The following is a 14,437-nucleotide window of genomic DNA, read 5'->3' as shown; positions in this document are numbered from 1 at the left end:
TGTAGGAAGAATAAGAATATAAATTGATAACTTAACACATATAAAACCAAAACCAACAGTAATAACTTGAATGAATTAAAGGTATAAATATTTCTTACTGAAAGTAACAGTACATCATCAGTGTAGAACAACAGTTAAAGGAATGGAATACAAAGTACAGAACAGTCGGTGGATTACCAATGAAAATTGTTGCCGCATGCCAGAAAATTAATATTAATAAATTATTATTAAATAATTCTTAAAAACTATTTCATTGATGATTGCATAAGATAAGAATCTCCCAAACTTTTGGGAGAGGGAGAGACTGTCATTTTGATTCAAATTCGGCTGATGTAAAAGGACTTCACAACTTAAATATGAAAAGGCGTTCATATTTAAACTTGCATCTGTGGAGAAGACAAGCTTTATCCCATTGAATATTATGTTTAGTGTAAATGCTATATTGTGCTAGACTAGACTTATGAGGTTTCATGTAGTCGATATAATATTGATGTTCCTTCATTATTTTTTCCACAGAACGGCCTGTTTGTTCAAAGTATGATAAATTGCATTCACGTGGTATCTGGTAAACACCAGCTAATGAAAGTGGTGCCAATTTGTCTTTTGTAGATGGCAACGAGTGAGAAATTTTGTTGATAGGAAAGTATGTGGGAATAAGATGATACTTCTTCAAAATTCTGCTAATAGGTTCTGAGATGCCTGAAATATAAGGGATTGAAACTGCGGTCTGTTGAGGAATCCTGAGGTGTTGGAACATAGGAGTCAATTATCTGTTGCATTCGATTAGGGTTGTAACCATTAGATTCTGTTAGCTTTTTTATAGTGAAAAGTTTTTGTTGTAAGCTTAAGGGGGAGGAGCACACTTTATGTGCTCTATTAATTAAAGATTTGATAACGTGATAACACAGATTTTTTGATGAATGTATCTGCCAGCAAAGGTAGGTTTTCGACAAAGTACCAGAGGATGTGCATGTAAGGAGGATGTCCAAGAATGGTAGACTACCAGCCTTTTCTTTTTCCATGGTGAACTGAATGTGTGGGTGAAGGCTATTTATCTGTTGTAGGAATGTGGTAAGTTCCTCTTCAGCATGTGGCCAAGTAGCAAAGACATCATCGACATAACGAAACCAAAGAGAGGGTTGGGGATGAATGGATGAGAACAAGGTGTCTTTCATATGTTTCAAAAAATAGTTTGCCAAAGGTGGAGACAGAGGGCTGCCCATGACAGTACCTTCAACTTGTTTGTAGATCTTATTTTTCCAGCTGAAATATCCTGAATGTATAACAAATTCAAAAATCTTTGCAATATCCGGAGGGTAATCATCATATAGTAAGTTGATAGTGTCAGCTAATGGAATATTGGTAAAAAGGGAAACAATATCAAACCTGACTAACAAGTCAGACTCTTTGATTTGAACATCTTTGATTTGTTCAAGAAAATGTGTAGAATTTTTGATGAATGATCTAGAATGTTCGGTGGGATAAAGATTGTCCTCTCTACAGATGCAAGTTTAAATATGAATGCCTTTTCAAAGAAAGTTGTGAAGTCCTTTTACATTGTCCAAATTTGAATCGAAATGACTCTCTCTCTCTCTCTCTCTCTCTCCCAAAAGTTTGGGAGAGAGAGACGGTTTCATTGATGGTTGCATAAGATTCTTATCTTATGCAACCATTAATGAAATAGTTTTTAAGAATTATTTAATAAATTATTAATATTAATTTTCCTACATGTGGAAACAATTTTCATTGGTAATCCACCAACTGTTCTGTACTTTGTGTTCCATTCCTTTAACTGTTGTTCTACACTAATGATGTACTGTTACTTTCAGTACGAAATATTTGTACCTTTAATTCGTTAAAGTTATTACTGTTAGTTTTATGTGTTAAGTTATTAATTTTAATTATACCATAAGTACCTCTAAAGATAAGAATATAAATTCATTTTATATTAAAATGGATGAAAATTGATCTTGTTAAATGAATATATATATATATTTTTTTTTAATTTTTTTTAATAGTATCTCTGATGATTATTTTAGAAGAATAGTGATAGTTTGCTAGTCAAGCAGAATGAAATGTTGTTTGAAAATTTTTGATTATTTATTTCAAAATTAACCAGCAAATGCTCAGCAGGTTTAAGTAGTTCAGAACAGATGATGAGAGATAAATGGTCTGCCTGCTGTCATAGATTCAAATTGCTTCACTTTCAAAAACAGCAGATTATACTATTTTTATGCATGCTAACTTTTCAAGGTGAGGGGGGGGGAGGGCAACTGAGGAGTAAAACGTTTTTGATAAATTTATGCCAGCTGCCTATAATAAAATAACTTGACAGTGAATAAGTTTTTTGAAATGAAAAAAATGCATAAATTATGCAAAGAAAATAAGGTAGTATATTTTGAATAAATTTAGATGCCTTTGAAACTTCGCTCACCACGTGTCTCTATTAACTTGCCAGTGGTGAGTGGATTTCTGGAGCCACGACCATTATCTCTGGTTCCTTTTATAGCACTTTTTTTTTTTTCTTTTTCTAAGCTTTTTCAATAGTTTCCAGAACATTTTTCCACCTTTCTGATATTTATCTTCTATATTGTTACCAGTCTTTCTAGCTATTTTTTTAGCTATTTTTACATGTTGCTTTGCTTCTTTATTATTTGTTCTTGTTTAATATTTGTTCTTGAATGTTAAATAACATAATTATTAAGTATAGTTTATTTCAGTTACACAGATTTGAATATACCAATAAATTAGATAATAGTAATATATTATTAAGAAAATGTTTAAATCTGTTTTCGCTGAATAGGATTTTTTGTGCCCCTATATTTATAGGTTCTTTTGACACAGAAGATGAAACAACTGATTTTGTGAAATGTAAAATTGAAAGCCTACTTGCTCAATCTAATATTGACACAACACTCTTTATTAATGGTGATAACTTGCACATTAAAGGAACAGTTGCCAAATTTGCCAAATTGTTCAATATGCCAGAAGAAGAGAAGCTTGTTAACAGTACGTATAAATTTTTTAGTTATATATAGTTTGAATCACTTTTATTATATTAACCATGACAAAACATGTACTCTAGTAGACTTAATAAAGCAATCTCCATTATAATGAACTTGCTCACTATAATAGACTGCTGAAAATTTCATTATCTTAACAATGCGTGATAAAAGAAATTCTTTGGAATGTGGAGTATGAAGGCAGATTGGAAGAATGTAAATTACAAGCCTTGTGAATAGGAGGAGGAGGAGGAAGGATATGATTGAGACATATAAGTTAGTCAGGGATTGTTATTAGGTTGACATGGATATTTTTCATAGAATGGGAGAAGGGCGGGTAGAAGAAGGCCATCCCTGAAAACTGTATAAGGAGAGTGTGAGCAGTGGGGTGAGAAGCAGATTCTTTGCATAGAGAGTGGTTGGTGAGTGGAATGCATTGCTTGAGTGTGTTGTGAATGTAAACACATTGAATCAGTTTAAAGCACAGTTTGATGAGTTTTGTGTATGATAGTGTGTACCTCCCATGATGAGCAGATTAACATGTTAATAATAATAAAAAATATTCATGTTGTGTGAATTCACTTTATCACTGATATGAAACTGAATATTCAAATAAGTAAATGTCTGTGTAATCAGCATGTCTAGGAAGGGGAAACTGTTGTTGTTTTCCTTTTCTAAGGTAAACTGAATCCTGAGATGTTGATTGTTTAGATGTGTTAAGAAAATGTTGAGAGCATCCAGGCCATGTGGCCAAATGGAGAACACATCATCTGTGTAGCATAGCCAGACAGTGGATTTATGTGTGGCAGAGTTTAAGACTTTTCTTCAAAAGTCTCCATGAATAAGTTGGCCAGAGGTGTAGAAAGCAGAGAATCTGTCTGTCCCCTCTAGAATTTTCCTTTGCTAAACGAAATAGCCTGAGTTCATTGTGAACTGAAAAATTACATCCCATTGTGGATGGCAGATTCTCCCACATACAACATTAACCAAAGTGCTCGCACAATATACTGGCAACAAAAAACTCAGCCCACTTTAAAGCTGCTATAGAAAACCTCGTCCTCCAACACACTGATAGAATGGTTGGTTTTAATGTCTTCTTTCTATTCATGAATGTCCCGTTCGAAGATACTCTAGACCTTATTCAAGTCATATTTCCTCCTGATATCTCAGCTCTGTTTCAGTTCACCATGAACTCAGACTATTTCATATAGCAAACAAATTCAACAGATAGATGGGACATCCACGAGTTCTTCACTTTCTCCGCCACTGATACATCCACCAGCAGTCATTTCCTCCCAATAATGTGGGATTATAAAAACCCTATATAACAGGGCAAAATTAATTAGTTCTGATAGTGGTGTCCTAACTACTGAACTTGACCGCATTCTCAACATTTTCTTAGCCAATGGCTGCAATCCCCACAAAATTCACGAAATATTAAAGCCCTGTAACTCCCCCCCCCTTCTTCAGAGCAGAGATTACACAAAATCTATCACCATTCCATATATCCAGGGCACATCTGAAAAATTAACAGAATTCCTAAAGAATTATAACCTTACAACCACTTACAGACCAGATAAAAAAGTAGCATTTCTTATCCATTCCACCAAAGACCAGCCACATTCCCTAGACCTGACAGGTGTCTACCAGGTCCCTTGAAGTTTCAAACTGTCCTACTATGGCCAAACAATCAGGACACCCAATATCAGAATTTCTGAACACATGGACTAAATCCATTTCCACCATTACAGCTGCTCTGGACTTGCTGATCATGCTTTGGACACTCACCACAGGATAGAAGACCACTCTTTTCACAGCAAATACAAATATGAGAGGCTATTCCTGGAATTTAACTCAGCCCTGAGAAACTTTCCAAATCTCAACAGATTTGGTGTATGAAACTGCCTCAAATTTGGGAAGCGCCTATCCTCAGATCTTCAACCCAGTGGCCAAGACCAATCAATTTAGCCCACTAGGGGAGGACTCTTTGGGACTCTAGGCCTGACTTTGGAAGCCTTTCGTCAGCCTCATTTACCCAGTGTTAGTGCCTGCATATACATATTATTGCTTTGTTTGTACAGTCACTTACAGACGAAGATTTAATTTCCAAAAAGCTTGGAAGGGTTTCATGGAAGATCTTGACTGCTTCATAGAACCAGTCCTTCCAAACTTTGAAAGTATTCTCAATTCATAAAAATATTGAGGAAAATCTCCACCAAACACATCCCCCGAGGATGCCGCACAAACTACATTCCGCACAAATTAGATCCCTGCAACTGCTGCACTGTGGAACAATCTCCCACCTGCTGTGTTTCCCAACGAATACAATTTAAAGTCATTCAAATCAAATGTAAACAAATTCCTCCTTTCCCAACCCATCACCCATACACAGTACTAATGTACTATAGGTTGACCAATCAACCTCCTGTGTATGGGCCCAACATAAAAAAAAAAAAGCCCAGTATGCTAATTACTTACAACTTTATGACACCAACCCCTTTCTCAGAGGAGACTATCCTTGCAGGAAAAAAATTATGCTCCAACAAGAGCATAATTTTCCAAAAAGAGAGGAAAGGCACTCCTTATGGAAAAAAGAAATAGATGCCCTTGATATCACCCATAGTAGCAGAAAGGCACGGAACTTTATCAACAGAATTAGGAAGGATTTCACTAAGCTATATGAGCATCCACAGGTAACAGCTAATCAAATTGCTGCTGAATGGAAAATTCCCTAAAATGCACCCAAAAAATAAGATAAGTAGAATACCAGGTGAGAAACAAAATATGATTAACTCAGATTTCACCATCACTGAACTCAATGCTGTCGTAAACCTATTAAAGCCTAGAAAATATGCAGGCCTTGATTCTATCTGTAATGAACAAATTAAGCATTTTGGATCCAGGACTAAAGAGTGGTTATTAAACCTATACAACACTTGCCTCAGAACCCTAAGAATACCAACTATCTGGAGGCATGCTAAAGTGGTGGTCTTTCTGAAACCAGGGAAAACTCCAACTGAAGCAAAAAATTACAGACCTCTATCACTAATCAGCAACCTCTTTAAACTCTATGAACGATTCATTTTGAATAGGCTACAACCCCTAATCAAACCCCCATCTTATTGCTGAGCAGGCTGGTTTTAGACCAGGCAAATCCTATGCATCACAAATTCTTAACCTCACTCAATATATAGAAAATGGTTATAAGCAAAAACTAGCCACAGAAGCAGTCTTTGCAGACCACCTAACTGATACCATAAACAATCTCACACAGAAATAAAATATACAGAATAACTAGAGACTATCGCCTTTTCCTCCTGATCCAATCACTCTTGGAAAACAGTAGCTTTTTTGTGGACCTGGGGTAGGAAGAGCCACTGGCTTTCTCCCAAAAAATGGCCTCCCCCAGGGAAGTGTGTTATCACCATTACTTTTCAACATCTATGTCAATGATCTCCTCATCTTTCCAGAAACTAGAAATTTTATCTATGCTTGATGACCTTGCCATAGCTACCCAATCAAAAAATTTCAAGCCCTTTGAAACTACTTTGTCACGTGCCTTAAATAGTCTAACCACATTTTATAGCAATAATCAATTAAAACCAAACCCCTTGAAAACTCAGACTGGCCTTTTCCACCTTAACAATAAGGAAGCCAACAGGAAGCTACAGATTTCTTAGGAAGACTCTAATATAGAACATTCCTGAACCCAATCTACCTTGGTGTGACTGTCGATCGCACTCTTTTATATGAAACACACATAGAAAAAACAAAGACAAAAGTGAATGAGAAACTATATACTAAGAAAGCTTACTTCCTCCAAATGGGGGTGCAGACCCTAGCATACTGAGATCTGCATTGGCCCTTTCTATTCTTCTGCTGAATATGCCTGTCCGGTATGATCCAGATCCTGCAATGCTGAAAAACTTGACCCAGCATTGAATGAAAGCTGCCGTTTAATTACAGGATGCCTGAAACCAACACCACTAAGAGATTTGTATACTTTGGCTGGTATTGCACCCCCTTCAGTTTGAAGAGGGTGCAATACCACCCACTATTCGGCCAGACCACAGTGCCCCAAAGACTAAGATCGTGACATAGTTTCCTAGCAACTGTTGAACTACCTAAAAACTTTCCAGAGACAAGACTTCAACAATAGCTTTCACTATATCCAGAGAATAATACTGGTATTCCAACAGCTGAACAACTTTCTCGTGGTTCTACTTGGAATACTTGGAAAAGCCTCAACAGACTTCAAACAACAGGATGCTGTTTGAAGTCTGTTCAACAGGAAACAAAACTTCATCAAATGGGGGCTACCTCGCTGGACCAAATAATTGTGAGGGTGGGACAACTCATAAAACACCTTCTTCAATCACCTTGCACAAAAGAAGACCTTATATTCTGCACAGAAAGAGCAGTTGATTGCTCAAGATACTGGAGGAAAATCTGACCATATTTATTTTATATAACTTGTATAGTTTCTTTTTTCTTCATATTTTACTTATTAGTCCCTGTGTAATTCACCTACCAAATTTAAGCTGTTCTCTACAAAGATTAAAACCGAAAGGCTATTTTACCGGCGAATTTGTTAATTAAGAGGGAGACGTTAAATCCCGTTTTATTTTATTGCCAGGGTCGAAATCCATCGACATCCATAGAGTTTCAATGCCGAAAAATACTGGAGATATGAGAAATTGATTTTTGATGTTGTTTCGACACCGTAGATAGATCTGCAGGTCAAATTCTTGACTGTTCCATGCCATTGCTTCTATAACATCTGATTTGTTGTTTTTGAGAAAATCTTTTATTTCCTTTAGCCTGTGATATTCCTGACTTCACAGAATTATTTGAATCCTGTGGGAGATCAGCTTTTAATTCAGTAACTAACTTCAAAATCTTTTTCTAATATGGCAAAAGATTTTAACTTTAAATCCATCTTTTTGATTAATTCAGTTCTCAGGCTATGTACTTCCTTTTTAGCAGAGTCTAAATCGACTGAATATATACCACAAGATGCAGAAGTCTTCTTTGGTTTAGAGGGATTAACAGGAAATTTAGAGCTTGGCTGCTCTACTATATTGCATATACTTTGGCTGAGGTGCATTTGAACCCTCCCTTAAACTTTCCTCTTTTAAGGAAGATTTCAAAGCTTCTGTAACATTCACAATCCCTGTCTTGTGCACAAAATACAATTTTTTTTTTAATAAAGTCAGCATCGCTTTTTTCAATTCTAAAAGTGCACTAAATTAATCAGCTGATTGTAAAATTCTGATATTCTTTTATTCTGATTTTGCACATAAGAATGCACTTTTGAGAGATTTAGTCCAGTTTCAAGCCTTTTAGAATATTTTACAACTAAAATTTTCTTGAATTGTACATATGTCTGAGTTATCTGAGCCTTCCAGAAGTATGAAGAAAGTCTACTTTTGCATGAAACTTAGCTTTTATGACGACTCATCTGATCATGTGACCATTTTCCAGTCTCTTATTTTTTCTGCAGTCTTAAAAAAATATTCAGTACTCTCATTGTATTCTCCACGGAAGCTCTGTAGAGCATGTGCTAAATTAAACATACATGCGTACTGTGTTCCTGATCAGGCTTCAGAACTGAGTAATACCTGAAAAAATAAAACCACAAAAAAAAATAAGTTTCTTCAATTTCCTCTCAATTTTTTATGTAAAATTAAATTATAATCAATCCTGCCGGTTCCATTATTTGCTTTTGTTTGTCTGTGGCATATATACCTAAGTGGTTTATTAACTTTTCAGTTAATATCACAGATTTGAATTTGGGATTTTACTGTAAAAATACTTATAAGTTAACTTAAGAAATTGAGTGAGAGACAAAGAAAATTTTTAATTCTTTATTTACAAACAAATAATATCAGTTTAAATTTAGGTATTGCATGGAAGTAATAGCGTGTGTAAAATGTTATACACACTATTAACACATTTATTTCTAATACAAATTTGTATTAGAAATAAAACTTTTCTCCTAAAGAGAAAATGGACCACAAACTTAACATCATACATAAAGAAAATAAACATTACACAAGGTTTCTTCTTTTCAAGATCACAGGATTTGATGAGAACATATAAACAAAAACAGTTGACTTTAAACTTATTAAGTACAATTTCTTCCTTCTTCATCAATGCCCATAAAAATATAACTATTTAACTCATATCTGTTTTTTTCTTTTAAAACAAGAAAATAATTTATGCATAACCTTCCTTAATAAAGAATGTATTTCTTCTTTTTTTAACAGATCAGTTCCTTTTCTATTTCCTTGAAATACAAAGATAATATTGCAGTTCCCTTTTTCGTGTGGGATAAACTTCTTCTTTTATCCTTGAACATAAAAAAGTTCATCACTTTCATGTTTACAGCATCTAACTAGAATGTTTGCTGTTTAATGTATCAAGAAGAACTGTCCGTTATTTCAGGTGAAACTATATAATTCTTCTTGTCACTTTTATTTACACTCCAAGAGTTATCCCAAAATTAATTGATGACTTTTAAAGAAATTCAACAATTAATTTTGGGATAACTGTTTGTTTCCCTCATAACACTCTTTTCTGCCTTTTTGGGTTAAGAATTCCTTTAAAGTATATTTTTCCCCTAAAGTTTCCAACTTTTCAGAACATCTGTTCTTATCAACACCAACAGCTGTTCTATTTCTCTCTCTCTCTTAGTATATCAATTTCCTCTTTAGAAATATAAACCTTGCACAAGTGCACTGCTGCCTAGTTTGGAAAATAACATGGTGGCGAAATGAAAGTGAAATCATCACTTGTTATGTAAACAAGAACTACAGTTGTTTAATGGCATGAAAACATCATCGGAAAGTTCAATATTTTATTCTCTCAGGGTTTTTTAAATGAACTAAATTAGAGGTGAGTCCTTATTACAAACATACAAATAAATATTGCAATTAAACAGTTTGCAATAGGCTGTAACTATACAAAGATTTATTTTATATGTAATATTAGTAAAGAAATTTTTGATTACCAGAAATAACACTCAGGAAATGTTTTCATATGTAATAATGCTAAAAGGTATCCATGCCTTTTTATTTATTTATTTATTCAACATCGACTGTTGCTAAAAATTTAAAAAAAAAAAAAAAAAAGTAAGATAATCTGATATTGCTAAATCGCAGATATCCTATATATGAAAGATGAGTTGGGCATACAAAAGATGCCTAATATTTAAATATTATATCCTGTTATGTTTGCTTATTTTATTAATTAGTAATGTATTTAAAGTGCATCCTCCCCATCTCAGTTGATTTTGATGATGCCCTTTGTTTGGAAATACCTGGGTTTGAATCTCTTCTAGGATCTGATGAGCCTTTATACAACTGGAGGTGAGTTAGCCATTCGAAACAAAGGTGGCAAGATTTTTTCTCCTGGAAATGAGGGTTTTTACAAAACAGGCAAATGGACCAGAAGAACACATGCAGTTTACAGAGATATTACTGTAATAAGGATTAACTACCCTATTCCATCGGATCTGGTTTTAAAAGCCTGCATGGACTATGCCTGAGTATAAAAAAAGTAAGGAAGGAATACTGTATTTATACGGTTTCCTAGGTGACAGTTACTTGCTATTAGGTCAGAAGATTCTCAATTTTGACATCTTTGTAAAAGTGCTCAAAAGCCATGTTTGCCACATGGATCTATAAGAATGCTTGTAGATGCCTGTAAACTAAATGCACTTCACGGTAGATAAATGCAACAAACTAAATTAACCATACAATTTCTTCTCCTGGGATTGGATTGCAATCTTGGAGGTTGCAGTTAAAGTTACAGTTGGCTTTAATTCATCTTATCCTACAAAATCCCTGTTGTTGTATTAAGATCCATTGATTTGAGAAGGCAGGTGAAATATGTAAAATCACTTCAGTGCTCCTAAAGCCATTCTTGAATGATCTATCATGTCAACTTTCACAAATGTGTTTGTGAAAGTTGGCATCACACTATATCCTTCAGTTGGAAATACCAGGGCTTGTTTCCTGTTTCACTTGTGAGGAATCTTTGTAACAGGATTCCAGAAATACAACTTAAATCTATTCGCCAGAAAAAAGTTTACCCACCCATGGTATTGATCTACTTTATATAGATATTGTTATAGGTGATGTTAACCAAAATATCTAAATGTTATGTTGACAAAACAAAGTAATACATTCTTTAGTTCTCACTATACATTATGAGGTGGTATCAAAAAGTTTCGAGACTAGCTCTGTTTACGAGAAATTACTTTATTTATCTACGTTTACACACTATCACCTTCAAAATAGTCCCCTTGCATGGCAATACAGTGCTCTCAGCGTTCCTGCCACTTCTGGAATGTGTTCTGGAAGTCTTCTTTTTGAAGTGTGTGTCAAGCACCTTCTACGTGCTGGATCACTGCATTGGTGTCAAAACAGTGACTTTTGAGTTGGATCTTCATCTTCTGGAAGAGGGCACCAAATCTGGTGAGTAGGGTGGGTGCATAAATGAGATCATGTTGTTTCCGGTGAGAAACTCATGTGAGGAGAGTGACACGGTGCATTGTCGTCGTGGAACATCCAATTTTTCGTGCACCACAGATCCGGTTGCTTTTGCTGAATGTCCTCTCTCAGATTCCTTAAAATTTGGCAGTAGAACTCGCCATACGGTCAGGCCCCTGGGGACAAATTCTCGATGCACAATGCTGCGAATGTCGAAAAAGACAATGAGCATGCACTTGGTCGAGCTGCGGACTTGCCTCGCCTTTTTCAGTTGTGGAGATGATGGGTCGTGGAGAAGAAACTTGCCAAATCATGTCAAATGTCTCTGTGGCAGATCTGCCCAATTTCATGCAGAATTTCACGTTCGTTCTTTGTTCTACTAACTTGCTGTCCATGATGAAATTGCAGAGGTGGTAACACACATGGTCAGAATAGCACCAGTTGCACAGCTCCCGATGTACACAGGATGATGTCTTTTGTCACACTGACTTATGAAGTCGGTGCTCTCTGTGACTGTGCATGCCATCTGTTGGCCTGTTACAAAACTAGTCTCGAAACTTTTTCATACCACCTCGTACATGTAATTATATAATATAAAGTAATGTCCTGCAAACTAGCCAGCGACAAATGAACACATGCATGCAGTTAACAGACATAAGAATTGCGCTGTCCTTATACCAAAAAAAGAGAAAAAAAAATGTTGGAATTCTATTACCAGGTAAATATACTATGAACATGTATTGAAAAGATGCACCTGGTTGGTAAGTGTGTTCAGATAGACTCTGGCACCCAAACATTCCTGTTATTAGAGGATTCCGTGTATGCCAAGAAAATTCTTCCCACACTATTGGGTGACATTGTAGCTGCATGTGTGATTTTAACTGCTAGAAGGGAAATTTTATGAGGTTAGGTACAGATTCATGACATCATCTACAGCTGTATACCCTAGATCTGTGACAGGGCCCAACATATTGTATGTTTTGATATGTTGTGATATATGTAGAATAACTCAAGACCATCACTGAAAGAAATATCAATGGAAAAGAAGTCAAACTGGCAGAAGAACTAGAGAAGTACCACATTGACATAATTGGTGTTGCTGAGACAATGAAGACCAAGGTGAGATTCTGCTAAATAATAAACATAATATGTTCTATTCAGGTGGTGCTGATCAGGGAAAGGAAGTAGTAGGCATAGCATTCAATGCTAAACAAAGATGAACTTGAATGGCAGATGCTTTAAAATAGATTGATACCAGAACATTTCAAAATGGAGAATTGGATGGTGTTTTGTGCAGAAGGTTTTACTAAGAAAGAAATTAAGGAATTTTTCAAGTTATTAAAGAAGGTCAGTTGACATAAAGAAAAAGCAAAAATTGATTATTCTTTGAGATTTAAACAGCAGAGTAGGAAAGAAATTCCACACATATAGAAATGTTTTGGGAAAATTTAAAGAAAAGGGCAAAGCGATAATAATGGTAAGCACTTGCTGCATTTCTGTTCAGGGCATAATGCCACATTCCAGCATAAAAAATATGCATAAATTCACACATAGAGAAGACAAAAGAAAAAAAAGTGTTATCGATTATGTTATTTTTGCTATTATTTTAGTAATATCTTCATACTGGTTCAGGATACAAGAATATACTAAGAATGAAGGTCACCATTTAGTTTTGAGTATGATAAAAGAAAAAAGAATATCACATTGAAAAGATAAACGTGAGTTTTAAAAAAAAGAATCAAAGGTGATTCTTGGCGAAAACATGAAAGAGTTTGAAAACAGTAGTTAAACTTTGGAGACTCAGTGGCAGACTCTGAAGAAAACATTAATTGCTTCAGTCAGAAGTGCATGTGGAAGTTGTTTATAGAGATAGAAAAATCTAAACTTCATTGCACTAAAGAAGTTAGAGGGCATTCTAGAAAAGAAGAAAGCATATCAAAACTTTCTAGAAATTAAGTCAGCAGATGCCCTCAGAAAATGCAGAGAAAAATGTAAGAAAGCTGTGTGTAAAAGTAACTAAACAGAAGATATAGAAAACATTATACAAGTATCTCCATGGTGGCAGAAACTCATTGTAGGAGACCCACACTAACTTCATATACATAATACCTATTATATCTCTCCTTGAACTCATTCACTGTCAGAGCATTCATATATTCTTGCAGTCCATTCCACTAATTTGCCATTCTCCAAAGAATCTGTGCATCCTTATTAACCACTTTTACACACATCTTCTGCAGGCAATCGCTAATTCTCCCCCCCCCCCCCCATTTGTCATGTATTGAAACATTTTTTTGTGTTAATCCTCTAGAACCCTTTTAGAACCACTTCATTTTAAACCTACCACACATAACCTCAGCAGGACAAGAATTTCTGTAACACTTGCCCTGATATGATATAATAACAGAATTGTCACTGCCTGGATGTTTTCTAGTGCTTTAACCATCTACACTCCAGGAGTTGTGTGTGATTACCTCACACACATAACCTCAGCAGGACAAGAATTTCTGTAACACTTGTCCTGATATGGTTTGCAGTATCATGCCGCACACTCAGTCATTTCTTCTTGGCTCATTACTGCAGTCAACCATGAAACTATTGCCCTATTGCTCTGACCTCAATCCTCTCAAAAAAATAATTGAAAAGTTCATCAACAGCCAACTGCTTCACTACTTGGAGACTTGCAAATTACTTAGCTATCACTAGTATTGATTCCTCCATTCTCATTCCACAGCCGATCTCTTAGCCAATCTCACCTACCTCTGGATTCAGGCCATGGAAGAGTTTAGGGAAACTCAAGTGGTCACTCTTGATATTTCCAAGGCATTTGATCAAATCTGGCATCATGGTCTTCTTATCAAGCTGCCATCTTATGGTATTCCTCCTTCCCTTTGAGAATGGATTTGCCATCTTCTTCTCTGGTTGTTCATTGCAGGTCAT

At 35.4% G+C, this 14,437-nt stretch overlaps 1 protein-coding gene across 2 annotated transcripts in view; it reads left to right on the top strand.

The window, feature by feature from the left end:
• Tbc1d8-9 (TBC1 domain family member 8/9) overlaps window positions 1-14,437 on the top strand; it is a 571,393-nt gene that overhangs the window by 123,565 nt on the left and 433,391 nt on the right. For both annotated transcript variants that reach the window (XM_090415485.1, XM_090415484.1), the window contains exon 5: window positions 2,830-3,009. In XM_090415485.1, coding sequence (XP_090271611.1) covers window positions 2,830-3,009 — 180 coding nt within the window. The remainder of the gene's footprint in view (window positions 1-2,829; window positions 3,010-14,437) is intronic.

Source organism: Typopeltis vanoorti, chromosome 3 (genome assembly GCF_054136105.1).
Source record: "Typopeltis vanoorti isolate ZY-2024b chromosome 3, IOZ_Tvanoo_1.0, whole genome shotgun sequence".
Lineage (NCBI taxonomy): Eukaryota > Metazoa > Arthropoda > Arachnida > Uropygi > Thelyphonidae > Typopeltis > Typopeltis vanoorti.
The sequence above is the reverse complement of the archived record's forward strand: the minus strand, read 5'-3'. Positions and strand labels throughout refer to the sequence as shown.